This window comes from Hoplias malabaricus, chromosome 9 (assembly GCF_029633855.1).
Source record: "Hoplias malabaricus isolate fHopMal1 chromosome 9, fHopMal1.hap1, whole genome shotgun sequence".
Classification (NCBI taxonomy): Eukaryota; Metazoa; Chordata; class Actinopteri; order Characiformes; family Erythrinidae; genus Hoplias; species Hoplias malabaricus.
Window position 1 is genome coordinate 3,550,137 of NC_089808.1, and position 19,484 is coordinate 3,569,620.

General features: G+C 44.6%; 1 protein-coding gene across 1 annotated transcript in view; it reads left to right on the forward strand.

Annotated features, from left to right (window-relative positions):
• Positions 1-19,484, forward strand: part of dnah2 (dynein, axonemal, heavy chain 2) — a 208,028-nt gene that overhangs the window by 52,359 nt on the left and 136,185 nt on the right. The window contains exons 16-23 of the mRNA XM_066680491.1: positions 2,067-2,223; positions 6,993-7,232; positions 7,482-7,670; positions 10,557-10,704; positions 13,268-13,460; positions 15,178-15,378; positions 17,179-17,335; positions 18,362-18,536. Coding sequence (XP_066536588.1) covers positions 2,067-2,223; positions 6,993-7,232; positions 7,482-7,670; positions 10,557-10,704; positions 13,268-13,460; positions 15,178-15,378; positions 17,179-17,335; positions 18,362-18,536 — 1,460 coding nt within the window. The remainder of the gene's footprint in view (positions 1-2,066; positions 2,224-6,992; positions 7,233-7,481; positions 7,671-10,556; positions 10,705-13,267; positions 13,461-15,177; positions 15,379-17,178; positions 17,336-18,361; positions 18,537-19,484) is intronic.

Genomic DNA, 19,484 nt, shown 5'->3' on the forward strand with positions numbered 1-19,484 from the left:
TCAAAAATACAAACAATTAACGATATTGAAATTCTTCATTCATTTGATTTTATGTGTTTTAAGTTCACGTCAAAGAGAGAAATAAATATTTATTTGTTTTTGAAAGAGTTAAAATATCTTTAAGATTCAGATTCAGTTAAACGGTCAGTTTACCCCAAGATGGCGACTCCTATCTTGTAGATAACCTCGGGCAAAATGAGGCTCAGGGACACTGTATAAAAAGCTATATTTTTCTTATGGATGCATTCTGTTCAGTTTCTATTTCATTTTATTTCAGCATTTTTTGTATATTTTTCCCTTATGTTGAGGACCACACACAAGTAAAAACATCTCATCTTACCCCACACTTTTAAATACAGTACACTGTTAAATACAGGGTACATCCTTTTGCACCACTATAGAGCATTTCTGAACATCCTAAAAAGGATGAAAAAGCTTTTTTTAGGATTTTAAAAAGGTTTTTTTTTCCCAATATTGTTTTGGGCCTTGTCATTTGCATACAGATTTTTATCCAGATTTTAATAATAGACCTGACCCTTTATTAGGTACAGTAGGTGGTTAAAACTTCAAGATCTTTGCTGTTAAGAAAAGTTGTTCTTCATTAATTGCACCATTTGCCTGCTCAGTCTTTCATAGACTCCTGAACCCCTACCCATTTTAATTTCCGAAAGACTCAGCTTCTTTGAGATGCACCAAATACGTAACTGCATTCTTTTTTACATTCCTACGGTTTCTATTTATAGGGCACAAGGCAGGAACACACCCTGGAGGGGGCGCCAGTCCTTCACAGGGCGACACACACTCACTCACATCTATGGATACTTTTTTTTAAGTCGCCAATCCACCTACCAACGTGTGTTTTTGAACCACACGGGGAAGAACACACCAAACCCCTCACAGACAGTCAGCCAGAGCGTGACTTGCAGGTCTCGGGAGTTGTGTGACTGCGACACTACCTGCTGCGCCACCGTGCCACCCTCTAAAAATGATTTATTCTAACGCATAATCAGAGTTTCCACGGATCGTTAAAAAAAACGTAGAAAGGTTTAAACTAGATTTAAATTTGAGGTCATGAAATTGCTGAAAATGTCTCATTTCTATATATTACATGTATTAAACCAGTCAGGCAAATGTATACTGTGTAGGAGAAAGTATGATGCTTTAGTCCTTTGGGAGTCCTTTCGAGATTCAAGACCAGTTGTAGTTTGCCCAGCTGAGACCTGAATCACAAAAACTGGTGGCACCGCTACGCTCTAAACCTGTGCTTTTAACATGTTCCCCAGTCAGGGAACTTCAATTAAGATAAGCTACAGCTCTCACTCTGCCTCACACACTGCAAGTTACACAGGGAATATAATTTGTCAGTACCCTGCAGAATCATAATAATCATCCACTCCACATATCTCCAACCTTAGACAGGATTGTTCGTTTGTAATTCATCATTCCGAAGGAGTATTCAAGGTTTTCATTGCACACTTGGGTTGTTTTGTAAGTTTTCCACAAACACTCACTCTCGCATAAAATAAAATGGTCTTGCACACTTGTGTCCTCAGGTATAAAACAACTCACACTCATGTTCCGGACCCACTTAGTAGTGTATAATAACATCCTACCCTGCTCAAATAAGCTTTTCAACACACACTCACACAAGCACACTCTCATACACACACACACACACACACACACACACACACACACACACAAATACAACAGTGCCACTTCAGATTCAAGTACCCATTGTAGTGTTTAGAGAGACCCAGTGAATCATCAGCACCGGTATTGTCACCACATTTAATGCATTGTAGAGATGCCAGCTGGAAGTAAACACTTAAACCCAACAAAAGCCAAACAAGCATTTCCCCATAGACGGCATTCTCTCAAAAATAATTTTCAGCAGAAACCTATTAACCAAACATTAAATCACTGTTGTTCTTATTTTCATGAAATTGTATTTCGTCTTTCTAAAAGCGCTGTTCAAATTGCCTTAATGCTAAAGTGCTAAATAGAATTAATCTGTATACGTATTCCTTTGGATTAATGTACAGAACATTTGTATGCTACCTCAGGATCATCACAACCCTTCCCGCTGATGCGCTGGGCCTGTTTCGGGAGCGGATACGTTTTCTGGATAAGAAGATCCAGCCAGGCCTGTCCAAATTGCTGTGGTCCTCTAAAGAAGCATCCAACTTCTTCATCAGCGAGTGCAGATTTCATGCCAGCAAGGTCAGCAGCCACGAACCCACTTACAAACACAGATTTGTCTCCTACACAACTCGAATAGGTTCCAGTGCCTTCACTGATGCTCGCACACAATTCGCAGCCTAAATGGATTTTAGAATGCACCTGAACTTGAATGTTCTAACATAAATATATAATAATATAAGTATAATAAATAATTGTAGCCCTCAAGTCAAAAATATGAAAAGGGAATTAGTAACAGTGTTATCTGTGTCTAACCTTCCTATATCTCTGTGTGGAATGGTGTCGAACCTTCCTGTATCCTTGTGTGGAATGGTGTCGAACCTTCTTGTATCCCTGTGTGGAATGGTGTCGAACCTTCTTGTATCCCTGTGTGGAATGGTGTCGAACCTTCCTGTATCCCTGTGTGGAATGGTGTCGAACCTTCCTGTATCCCTGTGTGGAATGGTGTCGAACCTTCCTGTATCCCTGTGTGGAATGGTGTCGAACCTTCTTGTATCCCTGTGTGGAATGGTGTCGAACCTTCTTGTATCCCTGTGTGGAATGGTGTCGAACCTTCCTGTATCCCTGTGTGGAATGGTGTTGAACCTTCCTATATCTCTGTGTGGAATGGTGTCGAACCTTCTTATATCCTTGTGTTGAATGGTGTCGAACCTTCCTATATCCCTATGTGGAATGGTGTCGAACCTTCCTATATCCCTGTGTGGAATGGTGTCGAACCTTCCTATATTCCTGTGTGGAATGGTGTCGAACCTTCCTGTATCTCTGTGTGGAATGGTGTCGAACCTTCCTATATTCCTGTGTGGAATGGTGTCGAACCTTCCTATATCTCTGTGTGGAATGGTGTCGAACCTTCCTATATCTCTGTGTGGAATGGTGTCGAACCTTCCTGTATCCCTGTGTGGAATGGTGTCGAACCTTCCTATATCTCTGTGTGGAATGGTGTCGAACCTTCCTGTATCCCTATGTGGAATGGTGTTGAACCTTCCTATATCTCTGTGTGGAATGGTGTCGAACCTTCCTATATCTCTGTGTGGAATGGTGTCGAACCTTCTTATATCCTTGTGTTGAATGGTGTCGAACCTTCCTGTATCCCTATGTGGAATGGTGTCGAACCTTCCTGTATCCCTATGTGGAATGGTGTCGAACCTTCCTATATCTCTGTGTGGAATGGTGTCGAACCTTCCTGTATCCCTATGTGGAATGGTGTCGAACCTTCCTGTATCTCTGTGTGGAATGGTGTCGAACCTTCCTGTATCTCTGTGTGGAATGGTGTCGAACCTTCCTATATCCTCGCAGCATGGGCACTCAGCATTGTATTACAAATTTAAACTCCAGCCTATATTTTTACCATCAGTGTACACAGCAGAGACTGTGAATTTATCAGTTGAGTCGAGTTTGTGGTTTGTGTGACTGTGGTAGGACAGTACTTAGAGGTGCGTGATTAGATGGTTTGTAGTCACCTCAGGCGTTGTGGGCCTAGAAGCAGACATGGTTATAACAGCTACAGAAAGCATCAAGCTGCAGTGGACTGTGTGTTACCACAACTGCCTGGTGACATCTTTTATTATATGAAGCCAGCAAAGCCGAATTTAAGCCTTCAGTTTAATGGGTTGTAAAGCAGAGCCTTAAAGGGATTCAGAATAGTATTATGAGAGCACATAGAAAGCTGTTTAGAATAGAGGCACGTTTAGAGCACTAGTGGAACAAGCACTAAAATGCTTTTTGCTCCTCTTTAGAATGGGAATCCCTGTGAAAACACTGCATTCAAAAAGGAGTGAGGATTTGGATACAAATATGTGTCAGTACACAGTGAAATGATACCTGCTGTCCCGGTATTTTTAATACAAATGACTGAGAGAATAGCATTTACCTTTCCTGAAGATCAAATCTGTCAGAATCTGTCACAAAAAAAAAACTGATGACTGTCAGCTAGTTTTTACAGGTGGGAGTGTGCGGTTTGTGGAAAAAGAAACCGTTTGTTAAAGTAAGCAAGGTGTTTTTCTGTCTGTTTTGTTGTAATGTCACAGTTTTAGACTGCGATGGTTCAAACACAGTATCTACGCTACATACAGAAAATTCATTCATTATCTGTAACCCTTATCCTGTTCAGGGTCGGGTGGGAATACACCCTGGAGGGGGCGCCAGTCCTTCACAGGGCATCACAGACACACACTCACACCTACGGACACTTTTGAGTCGCCAGTCTACCTACCAACGTGTGTTTTTGGACTGTGGGATTAAACTGGAGCACCCGGAGGAAACCCACGCAGACACAGGGAGAACACACCACACTCCTCACAGACAGCCACCCGGAGGAAACCCACGCAGACACAGGGAGAACACACCACACTCCTCACAGACAGCCACCCAGAGGAGACCCACACAGACACAGGGAGAACACACCACACTCCTCACAGACAGTCACCCAGAGGAAACCCACGCAGACACAGGGAGAACACACCACACTCCTCACAGACAGTCACCCGGAGGAAACCCACGCAGACACAGGGAGAACACACCACACTCCTCACAGACAGTCACCCGGAGGAAACCCACGCAGACACAGGGAGAACACACCACTCCTCACAGACAGTCACCTAAATACATTCATTAAAACCATTCATCTCATCCATAAGTATATTTTAGTCATAATCAGGGGGCTTATTAATCAACTAACACCAAGCTTCCACATTTTGTGTGCATCCCAATACCAGTAGGAATGCTAAAATGTTCAGCTAGTAGAGACTGGGGCTTCAGAAGCCTGTGTCTGTGATTGGTCTGAGGATATTTTTGCAGCCAATCATTTAGGTTGTTTCTCCCCTGTGACATTCAGTTGCCCTGTCGGCGTGTCATTGGTCACAAATGACATTCCTTCATAAGAAAAGGCTGCTGGCCAATTGCTTTGTCATATGCTAATACGATTGTATGATTGGAAAATCTGTTTTTAAAAATGTAGAGGACTGAAAGGTAAGGTATTCATGTTCTCTAAACCCCCCCCACACACCCCACCCCAAGATTCTAATGCACAGTTATCCATCTTTACATCCCATTAATGCTTTTACAATATTCCTGTACTCCATACCGCAATATGTATGCAGGATCATTGCCACTTTGATCAAAAAGAGCAGAAACCTATTAACAGGAGATGAATGCCTGCTATGAATGTCTGTCTATTACAAAGCATCTGTATTAGGGTGAAATATATTATAAACTGGCAGTTGCTTTCAGTGATGTGGTAAACACACACACACACACACACACAAGCGGAGAGGGAGAGCCCCATCCTCTGTAATAAATGCCACACAGGCACCGCGAAGCATAAACAACCTCAGAATTCACATTGCGAGCCAGCCAGCCTTGGTGCAGTGCCACCACTACGGCCTGGCTGCTCTCGCTCTCTGTTTCTCTCTCTCTGTCTCTGTCTCTGTCTCTCACTGTGTGCGCATCAGTGAGAGGGAGAGCAAAAGCTGGGGGAAAGATCAGGTTCACGTCAAAGTCAATGTCAGACATCGGTGAAGCCCAAAGTCAAGAGCTGGCAGCAGCTTTAGTGGCAGAGAAGTGTGGATAGCAGGACAGGAGTAGTGTTTCAACATATTTGAGCTGACACGATGGAGAAGAGACTTGGAAACCAGCATGGTCACACACACACACTCACTCGCTTTCACAGAGACTCCTGCTTTCATTCGTACGCTCACACACACACAAAACCCAATTTTGTTTAAGAAATGCTTGTGTGAACAACTCTGTCTTAAGGTTCTTTACCCATTTTTAATAAAACAAACATACACACACACACACACACACACACACACAAATGCACATACTTCCACATATGCACACACACACACACACACACACACACAAATGCACATACTTCCACATATGCACACACACACACACACACAAATGCACGTACTTCCACATACACACACACACACACACAAATGCCCATACTTCCACATATGCACACACACACACACACACAAATGCACATACTTCCACATATGCACACACACACACACACACGCACATACTTCCACATATGCACACACACACACACACACACGCACATACTTCCACATATGCGCACACACACACACGCACATACTTCCACATATGCACACACACACACATGCACATACTTCCACATATGCGCACACACACACACACACACACACAAAGCCTCCCTTTGAGGCTTATTCAATGCAGCATTCTTTATCCTATGAAAGCCATGAAATCCAGATATGGAAGCTTGGATGTGGAGCTACGAGAGAGAGAGAGGGAGATTACTCTCTATATGAAATGGACTCAGCTTTAGCAAAAAAATAAATAAATAAATAAATAAAAAAACCTCCAAACCCTCTGAACATCGCCTCAGTAACGCCAGTGCTCCACACGCTGAATGGTAGGTGCAGCATGAGGAAAGCCCGATGCTTTAGGGATAAAGCCTGTCTCCTTTGATTCTAGGCACAGCACGTGTGTGAGCTGAGGAGCTGGAAATGATATGCTTCCTGTGTAATGTGCTCTGTTAAATAAAGAAGACACAGTCTGCAGATAAATCCCCTAGGAAAAGTCCTGAAGTGAATTCAAATGTGCTTTCTGTTTTTCTTCTCCACTCTCACCTCTGATACTTTCAAATACTCTTCTCTTCTCTTCTCTTCTTTTACCACCCTCTATAACTCTCATTTTCTTCTGTTCTTTTTTCTCTTCCTCTGCCTGTATCCTCCTTCTCTTCTCCACCCCACACGGATCATAAGTATTTATCTGTCTGTCTCTCATCCCCTCTACAGGTGCAGTTAATAGTAGATGAATATAAGGCTGCTAATCTGGCTATTTCTAAGCACTGTGGAGAGATCAGTGAGCAGCTTCTGGTGTTTATGGACGGCAGAACTGTTTACAGAGATTTGGAGTTTGAGGAGGCTCAACAGGTTCATCAGCAAAGCCAGCTGCTTCGAATCAAAGCTGCACACCAAGATATAGTCAACATCATGAGCCGAGGCTATGAGACCTTCCGCAATGATGGATCAGAGGTGTGTATGAGTTTGTGTTAAAGGGCAGCAGCTTTGCTCTTGTAAGCAACTTTGTCTGTGTGAGTCATGGATATACGCAGGTGAGTGTACGTGTTATCTGTTGGTTTCCAGGTGTGATTATGTGCATGTGTACTCTAAGACCAGGTGCGTGACTTGATTGCTGGCGCGTGTTAGTGTGTGTCGTCCAGCGTGTGGACTTCTCTGTTAAGAAAAGGTGAGTTACACTGTGTACTGTGTGTTTGAATTCAGGTACAGGAGCACTGGGTGACGTACACCGAGAAGATGGATCGTATGGTTGAGGAAGCTTTGCGTCTGAACGTCAAGTGGTCCCTACTGGAGCTCTCCAAAGCAATCAATGGCGACAGCAAGACTTCCCCTAATCCTCTGTTCAGAGTGCAGGTGGTTCTGAGACAAGACTTGCCAGGGTCTACCGCTCAGGTACACCCTCCCACCTCTACACCCCACGCATCAGTCACTACGAAACAATGCAGGGCAAGGATTTAGTTATTCCTATTAATTATAAACCAGTTGGAAGTTAGGTTAAAGCTTACACACTTGACCTTCATTTTCTTCGCTTTCACAACTGAATAAATTGCTCATGTCAGTCTCCACAAATTAGCTTCTTTTTCCTGAATACCTGATGGTGAAAATGTTATCCACCCTTTGCATAGTGCTCTTTTTTTTTCCATACATTAGTTCTGTACATCACATGTTAATAAATTGCCCAGTGTACCATTGATTGTAAAGGAGAATGCGTCCAATATTCTAACCTAGGTTTTTGGAAATTGAACGGGCTGTGGAACTTACAAATGACTGAAGGGGAATGGGATTACGCCATTCCACTCTGCACGTGCTTTATGGATTTGAAGAAGGCGTGTTCGCTGAGATATTCTGTGGGCCAGGGTCAGTCCAGCGACCCGTATGGTCCTTGTACTCTCGGAGTTTGTGTTGTGTTCGCATCCTTGACAGTAAATCAGACTTGTTCAATGTAGGCACTGGACTCCTGTGTCAGGGCTGTGCCTTGTCTCAACTCCTGTTCCTGATATTTATGGACATGGTGGCACTGCATAGTCTAGGACAGGAGAGTTTCCGTTGAGGTGGCATCTCTGATATTTGCAGACGACGGGCAGTTTTGTTCTTCTGGCTTCCTCACGTAGAGGCCTCCATGCGTTCACTTGGGCGATTTGCAGCTAAGTGTGAAGCTGTTGGTGTGGGATCAGCACCTCCACATCGGAGGCCATGGTTATCTCCCGGAAACTGATGGCACGCTCCCTTCAGGTTGGGGGTAAGAACCTACTCCAAGTGAAGGAGTTCAAGTATCTCAAGGTCTTGTTCATGAGTGATGAGAAAAGGGGTTGTGAGGCTGACCATCATGGTGAAGAGGGAGCTGAGCCATAAAGCAAAACTCTCAATTTACAAATTACTCTACGTACCCACTATCACCTATGGTCATGAGCTCTGGGTAAATAGCGAAAGAACGAGATTGAGGATGCAGGAGGCTTAAATGAGTTCTCCCTGATGAGTGGCCGGTCGTACACTCCATGATACAGTGAGGATCTCGGTGATTAGGGAGGAGCTTGGAGGAGTTTCGTTGTCCTTCGCATTGAGGGGAGGCAGTTGAGATGGTTTGGGCATCTGATAAGTATGCCTCCCAGACATGCTGAAGGAGTTATATCTCCCAGTTGGCTCAGGAACTCCTGGGGATTTCCCAGAAGGAGCTGGTTGAAATTGCATGGGACAGAGATGCCTGGGCTTCTTTGCTCACCCTGTGTCACCACGACCCTGAAATGTATGAAGCAGAGAGGATAATGATTATCATAATGATGATTGGATATTATGTATAATCAGGGGGCAAGACCTCCCACCAGGAAGAAGAACAGTCACACTGCATGATGTCCATCATGCGCAAGTTAACTGCCATTAATGTCATTATTAAAAACAAAAATGATAGTAAATCTGGGTGGCACGTTGGAACAGCTGGTAGTGTCGCAGGCACAAAGTTCCAGGGACATGGAGGTTGTGGGTTCAAGTCCCGCTCCGGGTGACTGTCTGTGAGGAGCGTGGTGTGTTCTCTCTGTGTCTGCGTGGGTGTCCTCCGGGTGACTGTCTGTGAGGAGTGTGGTGTGTTCTCCCTGTGTCTGCGTGGGTTTCCTCCCATGCTCCAAAAACACATGTTGGTAGGTGGATTGGTGACTCAAAAGTGTCTGTAGGTGTGAGTGAATGTGTGTGTGTGTGCCGCCCTGTGAAGGACTGGCGCCCCCTCCAGGGTGTATTCCTGCCTTGCACCCACCATGACCCTGAACTGGATAAGGGTTACAGATAATGAATGAATAATAGTAATTCCTGCATTTGTTTAACTTTATTTAGCAGGTTTACTTGTGGAGTGGCTGAACAAGCTTTGAATCATTTCAACTGATATATGTTGTATTATTTTGTGTGTATTTTGTATTTAAAATAGTTCTCACATACAGTAGTTTCGTGATGTTAAAACAGTAAATGAGTATAGGACCGGGGGAGAGGCTGTGAAACGACAATTTGAATAAGACAACATTTTTCTAGCGTATCAGAGTGTATCAGTGTTTGCAGACAGTGCTGAACACTCCCTCATTTTTACATGCCACATTTCTCAACAACACATACACAGATAACAGTGTTATTTTTGTAAAAGGGTGACCACTACCATGTTTATTTTACCGTTTTCCTGATATTTAAATATCTGAGATACACGCAAACCTCTGTGCCCCAGAGTGTGGGGGGGGTCAGAAACCTGCTTTACTTACAAAACAGCAAAAGCAGTGTCCTTGCCTCATATGTGCTGATCTGCTGGCCATGTGGTTTACATACCGAGTTAGGACATTGCCATACATCAGCGAGAGGGCACACAGAACACACCAGTCCTAATAAATCACACTTTGAGACAAGGCTCCTGCTATTCAATGCAGCAGCGGCCCATATCAGCACTAACTGCACCGTACACACAGGAGTGGAAATGTCAAACTGCACATACCTCTCCCTCAGGCCTAGATGTGTGTATTTGGCCAGAAAATAATGTGAAAATAATGCTTAGTCAGCTAAAGGGGGAGAAGGGAAGAAGGAGGAGGGAGACTGAGAGAGAGAGAGAGAGTTTTCGTCTGACTTCCTTGACTTTATTGACGTTATTTTAGGGTCAGTGGTTTGTTTTGGGCAGAGTTGACATGGGAGTGCCCGAGGCAAAATGCTCACAGAGCCTAAGGGAAATATATAACTGCAAGACTGGCTTACTTAAAACAGTGCTTTAAAAACTGCAGTCTGCTAAGTGTGTGTGTGTGTGTGTCTCCTCTCCAGGTGGAGTTTTCCCCCACTCTGCAGAAACTGGCGCAGATAGTGAACAGCATCTGCTCTCAGCTCATCAGCACTATCTCTGTGTTCAAGCGTCTTCCTGACCTGCTCACACGCAAGCGCTCGCAGAGGAAACCTATCCACAACATCATCGGTACACACACACTCGTCTCTTTCATGTTTATCGTTCTCTCTCTCTCTCTCTCTCTCCATGGTTCCACCCTGCCTACATTTCCCAAGCCAACTCTCAATTTCTTTATCCCTTTAAGACTTCATGAATATCAGTGCTTTATTTTCAGCCTTTTCTAATACTTTCTTAACTTCTCTAGTCTTTGCTTTACGTTTTCTCTAACTCTACAGTTCTCTGTTTGCACATCTGTCTAATCTTGCTTCCTCTGTATCCTTTGTCCCCTGTTTAACCCCGTAAAGGCATTTCCATCCTTATTTTAAAAACGTCTGTTTTTTTAAATGCTCTGTTTTGCGGCAGGACTGTGTAAGCGGTGGAGATGGGAGTTTAATAGCTCAAAAGGTTCTTTCAACGATGTCGCTTTCATCAAACACTTACAATTATGCTGCCTGTCATTTTGTTTTGAAGCCGCAGGTAGATAGATAAGATTGTGACCTAAAACTTATGGTTTAAAAACAGTTATTACGGAAGGTCACGTGCGTGATACTGTTCAGCAAAATAGTCTTCAAAAGAACACTTCCTCACTTCTGTATTTTAAGGACAACTCTATGATTTGATTTCAAAGTGTTTATGGAATAATACGTCCTCTGATGGAACAAGCCAGGGAAGTGTAAAGTGAAACCCTTTAACCTTCAAGAAACGGGGCAGTTCCATACGAAGTCAAGAAGTCATGCAGATGTCTTCTTTACAGCCTCCAGATAATCTGACATTTTCAGTTGCTTGCTGTCCTCAAGCTCAAATTGAAGGCCTACGCTTTTTCTAGAGTACTTTAATCAGCACTTATCAAAGGCTTAATTTATTTGACATTCAGGCAAAGGTTAGTATGTGAGCATTGTTTGTCGAGGTATCTGTACTAAGTTTTGGATTTGGCAATATTAAAACGTGTGATGTCTTTTGGTTTCTAACTACACAAACTAGCTAAGGATATTTTCTGACCCAACAGCAAAGAATGTTTAAAAGTCACTTTTTGGACAAGAGTGTGTGCTAAATGTTCATTCATTCATTCATTGTCCGTAACCCTTATCCAGTTCAGGGTTGCAGTGGGTCCACAGCCTACCTGCAGTCGTTGGGCGCAAGGCGAGGATACACCCTCGAGGGGTCGCCAGTCCTTCACAGGGCAACACAGACAGATTCACTCACACACTCACACCTACGGACACTTTTGAGTCGCCAATCCACCTACCAACGTGTGTTTTTGGACTGTGGGAGGAAACCGGAGCACCCGGAGGAAACCCACGCAGATACAGGGAGAACACACTACACTCCTCACAGACAGTCACCCGGAGGAAACCCACGCGGACACAGGGAGAACACACCACACTCCTCACAGACAGTCACCCGGAGGAAACCCACGCAGACACAGGGAGAACACACCACACTCCTCACAGACAGTCACCCGGAGGGAACCCACGCAGACACAGGGAGAACACACCACACTCCTCACATACAGTCACCCAGAGGAAACCGACAGTCGCCCGGAAGAAACCCACACAGACACAGGGAAGACACACCACACACCTCACAGACAGTCACCTGGAGGAAACCCACGCAGACACAGGGAGAACACACCACACTCCTCACAGACAGTCACCTGGAGGAAACCCACGCAGACACAGGGAGAACACACCACACTCCTCACAGACAGTCACCCAGAGGACACCCACGCAGACACAGGGAGAACACACCACACTCCTCACAGACAGTCACCCGGAGCGGGAATCGAACCCACAACCTCCAAGACCCTGGAGCTGTGTGACTGCGACACCTACCTGCTGCACCACCGTGCCGCCCGCTAAATGTTGAATGACACTTAAATTATAGATCATGAGGTTGACCTTTGCTGATCTGACATATGACTAAAATATGTAAATGACCTCATTTAACAATCCCAGTGTTTCTGTGTATCATTGGGAGTAAAGTTAGTTAATATTCATAAATTTTTCATAATGCAAAATAACATATAAGTAGCTAATTGTGTTCTGCATTAATGCTTCGTCTATGTCATTATGCTTGTTCTATAACCAACATTTTACATTCGTAAGAGTCAGTAAACAATATCCTGTGAAGGCTGCCTTTACATATGCCTTAAAATGAATGATTATTTTCATTGGATTTAGAATTCAAATTTGTTTAAAGGGTTAAATAACATTCTCTGCCCCAAGGGCAGCCTGTGCTCATTGTGTGCTGCCCTTATCCTCTCAGCCTCTCAGCCTTGTTTTCAACTCCATCAGTCCCCTATTTCCTACCTTTGTCCTTCTTCTCTTTTGTCTGTACAGGTCCTAATGGTACACTCAGTTCTCTTTCTCTCTGTGAGTTGGACTCGTCTGCATTGATGCAGATGTACAATAAAGCTTTTGTTGGGACACAGAACACTGTTTGCCTTGAATCATGTCAAACATATTAAAACATGTCATGTTACCGTTAAGAACATACAACGTGTGTATATGTGTATTTATGCTGTATTCCGTGCGGCCCTGTTATGTTTAATCGAGTGGGTTTTGTTCCGTCTCTTTCTCTGTCTCTGCTACAGAGCATGATGAGGATATTTGTAAGATCCAGGCTGCAATAGCTGCGGGTATGACGACTAACGCGTCTCACCTGCAGGCCTACCTGAAGACCTGGGACAAGCACCGTGAGATATGGGAGATAAACAAAGACTCCTTCATCCGCCGCTACCAGCGCCTCAACCCTCCTGTGTCGTCTTTCGATGCTGACATAGCCAGGTCTCTCTTTCTCTGATGTTCTTCCAAAATGTTTCCTTCTATCACTTTCTAGTTTTGCATCCTCCCTTTCTCTCTCTCTCTCTCTCTCTCTCACCCCCCCCTCTCTCTCCCCCCTCTCTCCCTCTCTCTCTCCTCCCTCTCTCCCCCCCTCTCCCACCCTTTCTCTCTCTCTCTCTCTCTCTCTCTCTCTCTCTCTCTCCTCTCTCCCCGCTCTCTCTCTCTCTCCTCTCTCCCCGCTCTCTCTCTCTCTCTCTCTCTCTCTCTCTCTCTCTCTCTCTCTCTCTCCCCTCTCTCTCCCCCTCCCCCCTCTCTCTCCCCTCTCTCTCCCCCCTCTTTCTCTTCTCTCTCTCTCTCTCTCTCCTCTCTCCCTCTCTCTCTCTCTCTCTCCCTCTCCTCTCTCTCCCCCTCTCCCTCTCCTCTCTCTCCCCCTCTCCCTCTCTCTCTCTCCCCCCTCTCTCTCCCCTCTCTCTCTCTCTCTCTCACCTCTCTCTCTCTCTTCTCTCTCTCTCTCTCTCTCTCTCTCTCCCTCTCCTCTCTCTCCCCCTCTCCCACTCTCCCTCTCTCTACCCCTCTCTCTCTCTCCCCCTGTCCCTCCCCCCTCCTTTCTCTCTCTCTCTCTCTCTCTCTCTCTCTCTCTCCCCCCTGTCCCTCCCCCCTGCACCCCACTCTCTCTCTCCCACCCTTTCTCTCTCTCTCTCTCTCTCTCTCCTATCCCCCCCCCTCTCTCTACTTCTTCTTCACTTTTAACCTTTAGAATTGTAAATCTACTTCCAGGTTACTGGGTATGTTTTATATGATCTATTTAAATGTAATTACATAATTGCATCATTTATCACATCATGATCAAGAAGACCTTTAATGTTATCCCTACAGTTTGTAGCAGACAGTGCAGATATTGCAGTACTGAACGAGATTTAAACGACATTTACACATATTTAAATACGATCTGGCTAAAAGAAATCAACAGTAAGACGTACATTAAAATGTTTAAGAATTGTGCAAAGTGTGCAGTGTAGCGTAGATGAATTGAGGAAATTGAATTGTTTTATAGGTAAATACATTCATTAATCTTATTTCCATTTAATTTGCATTCTGTACGCATATATTTTAAGGGCTGTCCCCTTTGGCTTGTAATGCTTAGCTGACTACATGGTATCGTGGGTTCCACATTTCAGCCCTACAGCCAAGGTCTGGATTATTCGATGCCCCTCTGCCCTATTGATCAGTGTTAATAACACTTACAAGGGGTTATGCATAGGTGAACAGCACTGACTTATAGATTTCTATATGTGTCATATGTGTACAACCATGTAAGCAGTGTGTGTGTGTGCGAACGTATTAGCCCACTAAGCACATCAATAAAGAGCATGCATGTTTGTATGCTTTATACGCACTTAATGAGCATGCTCAGGCATTAATTACCTTCTGCCACTTGGGTATGTGTTGCCTTCGCTGATCTAGTTATTTGCCCTTTAAAACTGATCAGCGTCATGAAAAATTGTGCTTACTTATCATCCGAGTCGATGTGTTTGGCGCTGTCAAAAACAGACACAAACAACAACGTCATTTTCATAAGTCATTTGCCCTTTAGTGTTTTTAATGCTGCTGTCGCACATTTACCTCTCCAGACTCATTCACACTTATAAATGGTACACATGTTTTCTTTTCTCTCTTGCCTCTCTATCTCTCTCTCTTCATTCCATATCTCTCTCTGCAGGTACACGGAGGTGGCAAATAACGTGCAGAAGGAGGAGACGGTGCTGAGTATGCAGTTTGTGCTGCTGGACTGCTCTCTGCTGAAATTCTCCCTTGTGCAGCACTGTAATGAGTGGCAGGGCAAGTTCACCCAGCTGCTCAGCCTCATGGCCAGCTCCAGACTCAAAGAGCTACACTGCTTCCTTCAGGACAATGCACAAAGGTGTGCTTCTTTTCTACTACTGCATTTCGGAATCGATTGGGCTGTGACTAATGATTATTTTTATGAGCGATTCATGTGTTGATAAATTAACTGATCTGTATAATGCTCAAATATCTTTCCTTTACCCTGATGCTGGCTTTTTTATTTAGTGTTTATATGGGTGTAGTCCGCACGTTGCAGCAGCAGGTAATGTAGAGGTCACACAGCTCCAGGGGCTTGGAGGTTGTGGGTTTGAGTCCCGCTCCGGGTGACTGTCTGTGAGGAGTGTGGTGTGTTCTCCTTGTGTCTGCGTGGGTTTCCTCCGGGTGACTGTCTGTGAGGAGTGTGGTGTGTTCTCCCTGTGTCTGCGTGGGTTTCCTCCGGGTGACTGTCTGTGAGGAGTGTGGTGTGTTCTCCCTTTGTCTGTGTGGGTTTCCTCCGGGTGACTGTCTGTGAGGAGTGTGGTGTGTTCTCCATGTGTCTGCGTGGGTTTCCTCCGGGTGACTGTCTGTGAGGAGTGTGGTGTGTTCTCCCTGTGTCTACGCGGGTTTCCTCCAGGTGACTGTCTGTGAGGAGTGTGGTGTGTTCTCTCTGTGTCCGTGTGGGTTTCCTCCGGGTGACTGTCTGTGAGGAGTGTGGTGTGTTCTCGCTGTGTCTGCGTGGGTTTCCTCCAGGTGACTGTCTGTGAGGAGTGTGGTGTGTTCTCCCTGTGTCTGCGTGGGTTTCCTCCGGGTGACTGTCTGTGAGGAGTGTGGTGTGTTCTCCCTGTGTCTGCGTGGGTTTCCTCCGGGTGACTGTCTGTGAGGAGTGTGGTGTGTTCTCCCTGTGTCTGCGTGGGTTTCCTCCGGGTGCTCCGGTTTGCTCCCACGCTCCAAAAACACACATTTGTAGGTGGATTGGCGACTCAAAAGTGTCCGTAGGTGCGTGTGTGTGTTTGTGTTTGTGTGTGTCTCGTCCTGTGAAGGACTGGCGCCCCCTCTAGGGTGTGTTCCTGCCCTGTGATTCCAGGGAAGGCTCCAGACCCACCGCAACCCTGAATTGGATAAGTGCTTACAGACAAAGAATGAGTGAATGAGTAATAATAATAGTTGGATTATTTAGAATGTATCATAACCTCTTGCTAGGTTTCCAAGTCAGTTTGATTTAGTATATATACATATATATATACACGTATATATGTAATTAATTAAGCTGCTCTGTGTCTGAAGCATCACATATTTAAGTATATGTTTGTTTTCTGTTCATTATAAAAAGTGGAAGTGAGTTACAGGACTGAATCATCTCAATATAAGTGAGAAACTCTGTGATTTAATGGACATAGGACGCATGATTAGTTCACCATCAGCTTAAACAGAAGCCTCAGGTCAACAAATCTTCAATTATTTTGAGACAACTTTTCAGGTTCTCTGCCTTCTATAAGCATTTAAATCCTACCAAAGCTGTTTGTGCCAACTGTATTGATTAATTGAATCATTATGCTTTCTGCTGTTTTTGTTACATTTTGTTCCTGTCACTGCATCACAATAATGAAGTGAAGCAAATATTTCTTCTTTTTTGGTGCAATGAAAAGCTGTATTGATCCTAAACCCCTACAAAAACCAGTGGAACATTGGATTGGAATATTCTAGAACGACTGCGTGTATCATATAAACATTATAAAGAGTTGACACATGATTTTGATTCTGAATAAAACAGCTCAATGTCTAATCAACTTTATTATCACCATCATTGCTTGTGGCACCCTAGGGATCAGAGTTTGCATTTTTACTTAACAAATATTTGTGTGTGTGTGTGTGTGTGTGTGTGTGTGTGGTTTTCCAGGCTCTCTCAGCCTCCTCAGACGCTGGTAGAGCTTGGGGAGGGTCTGAAATTGCTGGAGACTCTGCAGGGAGATCTGAGTAAGGTCGAGAGCCAGATTCCTCCCATCCATGAACAGTTTGCCATCCTGGAGAAATATGAAGTCGCTGTGGAACGAGAAGTGAGCGACGCAGAGGACATTAGCGATTCTAAACACACACTTCCACAGAAATACTGACACACACACTCATGTATTTCAAGCAAGTCTGTCACTGAAGCTGACTTGAGATTTTTCTCCTGATTTCCCTCCTCTCTGTGCTTGTCTGCTTCATTACCTCTCTGTTTTTTACCCTCACACTCTATTTTGCACCTTTTTATCTCTGACTCCATTTTCTCTCCCTATGAAAAATACTGGTGTTCTGTCATTCCCTACCTCCCTTTTTTCATGTTTTTCTTCTTCTCTCTCTCTCTCTCTCTCTCTCTCTCCTCCCCCTCTCTCTTTCTCTCTCTCTCACACACTCTCCCTCTCACACACTCTCCCCTCTGTCTCTCTCTCTCTCACACTCTCCCCTCTGTCTCTCTCTCTCTCTCTCCCCCTCTCTTTCTCTCTCTCCTCCCCTCTCTTTCTCTCTCACACACTCTCCCTCTCTCTCTCTCTCACTCCCCCCCCCTCTCTCTCCCTCTCTCACTCTCTCCCCTTTTCTCTCTCTTACTCTCTCCCCCCTCTCTCTCCCTCTCTCTCTCTCTCCCTCTCTCAATCTCTCTCTCTCTCTCTCACTCGCCCCTCTCTCTCTCTCGCCCCCCCTCTCTCTCACTCTCCCTCTCTCTCTCTCTCCCCCTTTCTCTCTCTCTTACTCCCCCCCCTCTCTCTCTTACTTTCTCCCCCCTCTCTCTCTCTCTCTCCCTCTCTCTCAATCTCTCTCCTCCTTCCTCTCTCTTACTCTCCCCCCCCGCTCTCTCTCTCACTCTCTCTCTCTCCCCCTGCTCTCTCTCTCACTCTCTCTCCCCCTGCTTTCTCTCTCTCTCTCTCTCTCTCTCCCCCTGCTTTCTCTCTCTCTCTCTCCCCCTGCTTTCTCTCTCTCTCTCTCCCCCTGCTCTCTCTCTCTCTCTCTCTCTCTCTCTCTCTCTCTCTCTCTCTCTCTCTCTCTCCCCCTGCTCGCTCTCTCTCTCTCTCTCTCTCTCTCTCTCTCACACACACACTTTGCAGGTTCAGGAAATGCTGGAGGCTCTGAGTGGGGAGTGGCTGTGGTTCCAGCAGGTCATGATTGACAGCAAAATCATGTTAAAGAAACACAAGGACAAATTTAAGAGTGGCCTCGTCTTCTCCGCTGAAGAGTTCAAGACGAAGATACAGACCACTCTGCAGGAATTTACGAGCACAGGTTACAAACACAGTTTGATTTTTTTTTTACAGTGTCAGGACATGGGAACAGTCACCTGTGTGTTGTATACATACAATGAGCATCACTATTTTACACAGATACAGCCATTCAAATTATAATTTTTTATACGTTTCTTTACTGATAGTTTAATATTTTATATCAAACAGAGCTCATGTCAAAAGAAAAACGACGTCAAACAAGCAGAGATAATATGAAAGGAAAAGCAATTGCAAAATTTTCCACCTACCCACCCCGTGACACCCACCCACTTCCCTCCCACCGTGGCGACAGTTCCCAGTGGCTAGTTCGTCACAGAGGTGCAATAGATCCAAAGATACAATATAAAAAATGTAATACAGGACTTCAAAGCAGTTCAGCAGAAATTAGCAGGATTTTCCAATGGATTTATTGCATTACATTTAGCACCATGAATATGGGCAGTTCAACGTTCCAGGCTCGTGATGTCTGCACAGGAAAATGTCTATTGTTTCATACTCAAAGGATGTGGAGGTTGCCAGCACATGGCTAGTATTATTCTTGCTGGCCATTCTAGTTCTATTATCAGTACAGCTCAAGTTGCAGTAAGAATCATCATTCAGGGGAAAGAACTGAGCTGACATAGGTACAGGTGTTTCTAGGATCGCGGACAGCATGAGACAGACCCTAGACCTCAGAATTAAGAATTCATAAACCTCAGGGCACTCCCAGAACATATGCAAATCTCATGTCTCAAAATGTGCATACAAGAAAAGGTGTAAGGAACATATTGAAAGGTTTACAGGGGGTTACATACATTTTTTCTTTTAAATAAACTTGTAGTTAATTAGTTGATGAAGGTTTTTCCCAAATAATCTGGATATCAAGTGGTTTGTATGTAGCTTGAGGTAAAGTAGTGTAAATAACAGATACCAGACCTGATGTTTGCAGTTGGACCTGTACAGCTGTGTT